Source organism: Vitis riparia, chromosome 6 (genome assembly GCF_004353265.1).
Source record: "Vitis riparia cultivar Riparia Gloire de Montpellier isolate 1030 chromosome 6, EGFV_Vit.rip_1.0, whole genome shotgun sequence".
NCBI lineage: Eukaryota > Viridiplantae > Streptophyta > Magnoliopsida > Vitales > Vitaceae > Vitis > Vitis riparia.
The window spans coordinates 15,032,897-15,041,809 of NC_048436.1; the positions used below are offsets into that span (position 1 = coordinate 15,032,897).

The 8,913-nt window shown below is 35.6% G+C and overlaps 2 protein-coding genes across 5 annotated transcripts; one reads left to right on the forward strand and one right to left on the reverse strand.

Annotated features, from left to right (window-relative positions):
* The first annotated feature begins 357 nt into the window (after window positions 1-357).
* Window positions 358-4,316, forward strand: LOC117916101 (ferritin-3, chloroplastic-like). Of its 4 annotated transcripts, none has more exons than XM_034831946.1 (8): window positions 360-862; window positions 2,174-2,257; window positions 2,342-2,402; window positions 2,474-2,561; window positions 3,241-3,302; window positions 3,520-3,585; window positions 3,699-3,747; window positions 3,885-4,316. In XM_034831946.1, exons 1-8 carry the CDS (start codon window positions 561-563, stop codon window positions 3,932-3,934), a joined length of 762 nt encoding a protein of 253 aa, XP_034687837.1. In that variant the 5' UTR covers window positions 360-560; the 3' UTR covers window positions 3,935-4,316. The 4 variants fall into 4 exon arrangements, with proteins under 4 accessions (XP_034687836.1, XP_034687833.1, XP_034687837.1 ...); XM_034831943.1 differs by having other exon boundaries at window positions 362-862; window positions 3,684-3,747; XM_034831945.1 differs by having other exon boundaries at window positions 358-862; window positions 3,699-4,316.
* A 461-nt stretch (window positions 4,317-4,777) lies between these two features.
* LOC117916100 (40S ribosomal protein S4) lies at window positions 4,778-7,803 on the reverse strand. The gene is made up of 5 exons (XM_034831941.1): window positions 7,712-7,803; window positions 6,718-6,795; window positions 6,437-6,617; window positions 6,113-6,210; window positions 4,778-5,518 (listed from the first exon to the last, which is right to left on the reverse strand). The coding sequence occupies exons 1-5, from the start codon at window positions 7,712-7,714 to the stop codon at window positions 5,084-5,086; spliced, it is 795 nt and encodes a 264-aa protein (XP_034687832.1). The 5' UTR covers window positions 7,715-7,803; the 3' UTR covers window positions 4,778-5,083.
* Between the last annotated feature and the right edge of the window lie 1,110 nt (window positions 7,804-8,913).

The following is an 8,913-nucleotide window of genomic DNA, read 5'->3' on the forward strand; positions in this document are numbered from 1 at the left end:
TCAAGTAAGCTAAATTAAACTTACATGTATTCTGAAAATGGCAATTAAATGGGAGGACATAAGAGAATGTATTTAGCATCATCCATTTTGTTTTTACAAATAAAATTTTGAATTATAGATCTTTTATTTATTGTTATATGATTATCTAATATGTTTTTATTTTCTATTTAAAAAAATTAGAATTGAAAATATAATTAGAAAATTATTTATGATGTTAATTTTTACGATAACCGTAATTTACCAATCTGATGTCTTAAAAAATTCAAAATAAAAACAGAATAAAATTTTTTTTTTTTTTAAAAAGGAAAAAATGCTTACGAAATTACGAATATTCCTTTCACCGAATTACAGTTGCATCTTGAACACATTACCCTAAGCAACGTCACGAGAAGCACGAGGCCACCACGCGCCCCCTCCCACTATAGCAATCTCAACCGTCCACGTGTCTCATCCTCAACGGACTAAATCCCTGGCGTTCTCATATTTTCAATGCCACTCTCATTTTCGTTCTTCAATCACCACTTCTCTCAGTTTCCCTCAGCTTTCTCGTTTTACTAACAATGCTGCTCAAGTCGTCTGCTTCGTTCTCTCTCTCCTCCTCCGCTTCGTTAATTGGTGATCGTAAGAACGCGTATTCTTCAACTGTTCTACAATTTCCATGGAGGAATGAGAATGTTTTTGGCGGCAAGTTTGTGATTAAGGCTTCCAAGGAGTCCCGTAAGGCATCAACTTTAGGCGCTTGGTTCGATCCATTCGAGGAAGTGAAGAAGGAGCGTCTTGTCGTCCCGACTTGTCCTCAAGATTCTCTCTCTCGTCTGAAGTTCTCCAGTCCATGTGAAACAGCCATCAATGAACAGATCAAGTCGGATTTGTTCATCTCTCTCACTTTTTTTTTACTTTATTCTAGTCTAGAGTTTTTCATGTTTCTAATCTTCATTTTTGTTTAAGGTGTTGGATGGAGACTCTTTTTTTTCAATGATTCTTAGTGTTTTCTTTCTTACCTATACTTTGTTTTCTTCTTGAGCAAGTGGAAGAAAATGAAGCATATTCAGAAAAGTTTTTTCTCCTTTCTAGTGTTAGATAAGAGACTGTTTTGTAGATGCTTCCTTGGATTTTTTTTCTTCTTATGCCATGTTTGTTTGTTTAAAGTGGAAGAAAATGGAGCATTTTCAGAAAAATGTTTAGAGAGAGAGAGAAATTCATCTTTCTCTTTTTTATGTACTTTATTCATGTCTAGAGTTTTTCATGTTTCTAATCTTCAATGTTGTTATAAGTGTTGAATAGAGACTATTTTTTGAGGATTCTTTTGTTTTTTCTCTTCTTATTCTCTGTTTGCTTGTTGAGAAAGTGGAAGAAAATGAAGGATTTTCAGAAAAATGTTTAGAGAAAGAGAGAAGAGTTGCTAGAATCCGGACAAGGCGAATAAGACCGAGATCAAGTTATGGTTTGCACTTCTTTGTAGGTCTTTTACATGAATGTCAAAATTGCATTCTCAAAAGGCTTTGCAGTGTTCATTTTAGGAGTTGTGCAGAGGTTGAAAGCTAGCTGTTTTTTGGAAAATGGTATAAAACATGCATTCAAATCGATGGTTCTTAATTAAACCTCCACTAACACCAAGCTATGGTTTGCATCGACTTCTTTGTTTTCTTTCACACGAATGTAAAAAATTGCATTCTCAAAGCTCTTGCAGTGTTCATTTTCCGATTTGTTAAGAGGTTGAGAACTGTAGTTTGGAAAATGATACCAAACATACATTAAATGGACCTGTCATCATAATAGCTTGATCAACTTAGCTCGAATACAATTGTTTTGGTTTTTGTTTTTATGTTTATTTTTCCTCTTTTTCTGTGTTTTCTCATCAACAAAGGACTACGTCTCACGACTACCAAAGCAGCCGGTTTTATCTTGAACCTTTTTTTTGTGTATGCGTGTGTTTCGTGCTTTTATTCTTCTTTCATGTTTATCCTTACATGATTGCTATTTTCCGCTTTGTTACCCTGAACTAGACTCTAAAGTGAGAGAGGTACTTCCAAAATGTGAACCAGATAGTGCACAACAGAAATCCAATTTCCTTTCCTCTTCATCTTCTATTTAATTTCAGCTAGGTTTCTGGTTTCCTTATAATGCTGATCAGCTTACTTTTCTAACTTAGCCTTTGTTCTACCAATCACAGTGTGGAATACAATGTCTCCTATGCCTATCATACTCTGTATGCCTATTTTGATAGAGATAATATTGCTCTCAAGGGCCTTGCCAAGTAATTCTTCAAAACCAAAAACTCTTTCTACCTTTCTTGGTTGATGTACTTGTTTAGACTACCACATTATTTGATTACATGTAGATTTTGCAAGGAATCAAGTACAGAAGAAAGAGAGCATGCTGAGAAACTGATGGAATACCAGGTGGCTAGCTGCGTTGCATTAAACTTCACACATATATTGGGTGGTAATGCTGATTTTCTATGGATTTTTAGAATAAACGTGGAGGAAAAGTGAAGTTACGGGTCATAGTGAGGCCACCGTCAGAATTCGATAATGATGAAAAGGGAGATGCATTGCATGGTATGGTTCATCAATTGGTCCTCTTCTTCGTGATGAGATAATTCCTGAAATGTATATGTGATTTTCGCATGCCCCCTCCCCTGTTTGTTTATAGATGACTCTGGGACAGCCATTAGGATGCATGAGGAAATTCCCATTTGCATGCCCAGACAGTTTTTTTGGGCCCAGAAAGGAAGAAGAATCACGATTTTATGTAGAATAATACTAACATCTTTATTTGAGATAGGTTGATGATGAGACCCTAAAATGTAGGAAATTTCACTGCATTGTTTACTATTATTGTTTAATGATCTCAGTGTTAGAAGCTGTTCATTTTACTCTAATGCGTGTTTGGGCTAATTGGGACGTGATTTAAATGAGTTATCATGCGCCATTGGATTTCTATGCATTTTATCATTCTTGTGCATGTTAAGAGTAATGATATATTCGTTCAAATGGATCCACATAGGATTCTGTAATGCAAATTTATGTGTGGGCATTTTGATGCAGTATTTACATTTTTTTTTTTTACCAGAGATGCAATGTTTGCATATTATCAATACTTTTATAATTCATGAAAATGTGATCAGTACAATAGGCAATTAGTCTGCGATGTTATTGATTTTTTTAGTGTATAACATTGCTTTGAGGTTGATTTCATCTCTTGCATAGTAGTATTAATTTGCAAATATTAATGCAGCAATGGAGCTAGCATTGGCTCTGGAAAAGTTAACTACTCAGAAACTTCTGGATTTACACAAAGTAATTGCTTTACCCTCCTCCATGGTGTTTCTCTTATTCCATCTTTAGTAATGTATGTTCTATCTTGGATTTTTCTGTTTGTTTGATTTGTAAACTGGGCTTTGAGTTACCCTCTGTACCAAGCTATGGTGTTTGAGGCTTCATGCTTTGACACCATCATTTGTGGGCTAGCACATTGCTTTTCTTCTAAAGTCTGCTCTTTCCTGAATACCAACAGGTTGCTGTTGAAAATGATGACCCTCATTTGGTGGATTTCATCGAAAGTGAGTTCTTGACCGAGCAGGTGAGGCAACTTCTCTTGTTCTCTTTATCCGTTTGGATTGTTCAACCAAATATTTGTAAGCAGGGCTTTCAACAGTTAATGTATATTTTTACATGTAGGTGGAATCTATCAAGAAAGTAGCAGAATATGTTGCTCAGTTGAGAAGGTTGGGCAAAGGATATGGTAATTTCTGGTTAACTTGGGCGTCCCATTTCCTTTACCCTTCATCTTTCATCTAGCTCTAATACATGGCTGTCTTTCTTCCCTTCTGTTTTCTTTTTGATCGACCCTAAAAGCAGTTCTAATGAATGAATTTGCAGGAGTCTGGCACTTCGATCAGATGCTCCTCAATCATGGGGTTGCTGCATGATGAAGAATCACAGCATTAGGTCTGTCTTGGTTAGGGTTGAAATGCAGGCTAAGCTGGATTTGGTTAGGCCGTTTGTTTTGGAGTAGTTCTTATGCGTGATGAAGGATTTGGTGGTTCTTTCTGGAATGGGTTTTTCTTTTGCATGATGAAGAATTACAATACCTATTCCCACTCTTTGTTGACGTTGAAACGCAGCCTTTTTCTTTGGTGGTTGTTCTGGGATAATTGTTTCCTTTCTACAAGGTTTCATTGCTTTTACTGAATTGGGTGGTGATGACATTTTTTAACTTGAAGAAATTATGGTAGTATTTTCTTGTTATGATTTTAGGTTCGGTGCCAAGCAACTCTTCAATCGAGGTAAAATAGTTCTTACCATTCAGCAGTTCTTTGCTTCTATTCAATTTCCATACATCTTTCATTCAATATTTAGTTTTTTAGGGATACCTGATTTTTAAACATTCCTCTGAAAGCCCTTTGGGTGGTGGTTTCTTTGCCAATATGGTTTTCAACTCTCACATTGGCTGCTTTTAAACACAGCCACAATGACTAGTTGAGCTGCTATAAAAATAACAAAATGGCAAAGGACCTGGACAAAGAAAGAGGTTTAACACCACTGTGGCTTCACCTACGTCATCCAAGAAATTTAAGATGGGACCTTGTATGCCACAGAAGGTGGGCATGGCAGACAAGCTGATAAAAGATGGGCTAGTCATTAAAATGATGTCAAAGCAAAGAAAGAGGTTAAACACCCCATGCATATGGAAATGATGTCAAAGCTAAATGGATGGAACCATGACAAAAAGGTTCAATACCCTAGCTTTGAAAAACAAGCAACATTAGTCATTAAAATGATAAAAGCTGCAAATGCAAGGTAGATATTCCTTATGAGAACAAAAAAAAGGTCCAACATCACAAAACATAATACAGGACAGATTTTAGCTAATCAAAACGATCTAGTCTATCCAAATTCCAGCCCATAGCATACAGTTTGCAACTCAGTAATGGTAAAGAAACACCAGAAATCAAAACATGAATCTTTAAGCATAAAGACTAATAAGAGAGATTAAACTGCAAAATCAAAGTCACATCTACTGAACTTGTATAAAAACTATGCCTGGAGGACATACCAAGAAAATTGACCCCATGGTATTAGGCACTGGAAGCTGCTTGGGCTGCGAGTCTCTTCTGGGCCTCCTCAATAATGGACAGCTTGATACCCTTGCCCTTGGGAAGAGTCACCCAGGGCTTTGTACCTTTGCCAATGATGAACACATTTCCCAAACGTGTTGCAAACTCATGCCCAGTGGCATCCTGGACATGGATGGTCTCAAAGCTGCCCTTACGCTTCTCCCTGTTCTTAATGACTCCAACACGTCCTCTGTTCCTTCCACCCGTCACCATGACAACATTCCCAACATCAAACTTTATGAAATCGGTGATCTTGTTGCTCTCCAAATCTAGCTTGATAGTGTCGTTGGCCTTAATCAGAGGATCAGGGTAGCGGATGGTTCGCCCATCATAAGTGTTGAGATATGGGATTCCCTTCTGTCCAAACTGCACAGACCTCACCTTGCAGAGCTTAAACTGCAAGAATGACAAATAACATTGCATCAGAGCCTAAATGCCTAAATCAGTTTAGTACAAACTGTGCATCCACAAAGTAGGAGATTCTTTTCTCTTTTGAAGAATATCTTTTATGTACAATATTTTCAAGTACCATCAAATATAATATCACATCAACTCAATCATATAAATTTTTTTTATAACTGATGAACCTCTCATGGTCAAGCCCTTAGAACTCTCTATGGGGACCCAAACCTTAAACCTTAGGGTGTTGACCATCTTGCGATAACCAACACCGGGTAAATTCAAAGTATTATCAGTGATAGGAATCGAACCCAAAACCATGTGTCACTTATTAGGACCACAATTCCCAGTATTCGCCCCGATAACTAACGGAAATCAATTCAATCATATAATAAAACATAATCTTATAAAATAGATCAGCTAAACTCAACTACTACTCCAAGCCAACTGATCTTTGATCTCCAGTTATTATACACTTAAGGAATATGATTTCATCATCTAGAGAACAGACTATACCAAGTTTAAATTTAACTTACAGGAAATTCAAAATAATCCTCTCAAAACTAAAGAGAATACAAATCGAACACCTACCTTAGCCTCTTCATCCCTAATTGAGTGGAGACGAAACCGGCCCTTGGTGTCGTAAAGCAGGCGGAAGTTCTCATTTGTTTTAGGAATTGACACAACATCTGGAATGAGCAAGTAAAATAAGTTATCCTAACTTGTCTTCGATCAAGCAAATCGAACACTATGCTCATAAAGAAGCTAAAACATTCTCACATAATAGAGAGAATACATCTTGACATCATTATGTGATATTTCTCATTGCAAAGTTACAAAGATTGTGTGAAAAAAGGCTCTCAAAAAGAAATATGCAAAGAATAATTGGCTGTATATTGGTTGGAGTGTGAATACCCATGAAGCCTGAGGGATATGTCTTATCAGTCCTGACCTTCCCATCAACCAAAACATGACGTTGCATCAAAATGGCAATGACCTCACGATATGTGAGAGCATACTTCAACCTGTTCCTCAGGATAAGGATCAAGGGCAAGCACTCCCTTGACTTATGAGGTCCAGAAGATGGCTTGGGAGCCTGTATGGCAGATTATAAGACATTAAAGCAAAACAAGTAAAACCTGAGGGTCTAACATTATTAAGTAATGGAAACACACTGTGAAAAGCTTATCACTTACAAAAGCACCCCCAAGTTTGTCAAGCATCCAATGCTTTGGGGCATTAAGCCTCTTCAAATGTTTCTTTAACCCTCGTGCCTGTAATGTGCCAAAAATGTAGAGGTTCAACAACCAACAGAACAAGAAAAATGGGGAAACTAATATGAAGGTCACATTCAAATATTCCTGTAAGTCATTCAAAGATGCTAGCTGAAAACTATAAGCTACATTAAAAAATGGCAGGTTATATATTATCCTTAATCCACTTCCAATCAGGAATGAAAAACTTTATGAAAAACACATGGTATCTAATCCAGTATCAGCGATTTCTTCTTTCTAAATCCAATCAACAGGCCATAAAGTCCACCCCCTTCCTGATAAAATCAGCAAAAGGAAAAACACAAGTAAATTCTACAAACCTGGCTTATTTTTATGCCCAGTAAGGTGGGCTTGCCATGTTCGATCCTTAGTTTTGTGCCGTACAAGTGTACCAAGAGCAAGAGATTTCCATTTTCTTTTTCCAGGTCATTTTCAATGTTCAATAATATTTTGGCTTGCCAAACAGCCTAATCCTCTCATTCCCAATCCGACAACCAACCATTTCTACTTGCTATTTATTGACAAAACCCCGTTTGGCTGCTTAGAAAAGTGAGGAAAGCAGAAATTATCCAAGTTTTTAATGGTTTTTTCCCACGACTAAACATTAAACTGAGTTTTTCAGGTTCTCCATTTCGTGAAAAAGCGACACGAGAAAAATTGTATCCAACTTTCACTTTCGTTTCTTTTCTCACGCTTCCTCAGCCCCCAAACAAGGAGTCAAATTTATCATACTGCTTGGATCTAGCAGTTCTAGATCTATAATCTATCAAACCTATCAATTGCGATTGAAAAACGCAACCATGCGCTGATCTACACTACCATCGAAAATTTCAAATGAAACAACAATAAACCTAGGCAGATAACAGAAAAATCATAGACCAGGGACATAAACTATACAGAAGAGAATTTAACGAACCATGTTGTCAGTCTTGAAGCCCTAGACTACCGCCGGCGGTGTCGACGGCCGCTACTCCGCGAGAATGAGCTTGGGTTGGATCAGCGTGAGCCACCATAAACCCTAGTTCACCTATAAATATATATCCTGAACCCGGACTACATTGTGGGCGGGTTGAGCCCATCCCATCCCAACATCAACCTAACCCCAAAAGGCTGTAATCTTGGGCTAAAAATTTGAGCCCAATCCAAGGTTAGATAAGGATAGAAAATATAAAAATAAATAAATAAGATAAAAAGGTTAGATAGTTTAATTTTTTGTTTTTTGTTTTTTTTTTCTCAATGACCATGAAACAAGAAATTTTTGAACCTTTTAATGAAAAAGTTATTAGTGTAAATAAATTAAATATAATTTATTTATAATTTAAAATGTATTACATTAAGTATTAAAATAAATAAAAATATATGAAAAACTAATTCTTATAGATCAAATAAATAGACATCATTTAGGATTCTAAATTTATTATCTTAAATAATTAAAAATGAATAAAATAAAAGATTATATTTTAAAACAACTTCATTAAAAGTAAATATTATATTAAAATATACATATTCAAAAATCTAATTTCACTGTATTAAGGAAACATGTAGTTTTAAATTTTAAGTGATTTAAAATTTACATTATCAAAATTGCGTAATTTTTAATTTTTTAAAAATGAATTGTTTTATCAAATATTCATAAATAATTCAAGGGATGATGTAATTATAATAAATCTTTTCAAATTTTTTCGATTAAATTTTATAATATGATTAATTTCGTTCACTTTTCTTGAAATTTCGACTAAATAGATTTAATTTTTATAAATTTGATAAATATCATTTTTTATCCTTGATTTATTATTTTCACTTACCTCAACTCTTACTCAAAAGAGAGAGATCCTTTTATGGTAGGATAAATTTTTAAAGATGATTAGATATATTTTAAGGGACGTGATTAAAATTAATTTGAATGTAGCAGAATTTAAAAAAAAATAAAATATCTAATAGGGAATTTGTTCATGGTGGAACTCTAATTTTGTACGACGCCGTAGGCCACAAGCACCACGTGATCCCCGCACGATCCACTTTCACCAGTAAGGTACTGCCACGTTTGCACATTTTTTTTCCTTGTAGATGCTAGAGTATACAAGCGGTGATCTATTCTTTTAAGTTTTAACTCCCAAA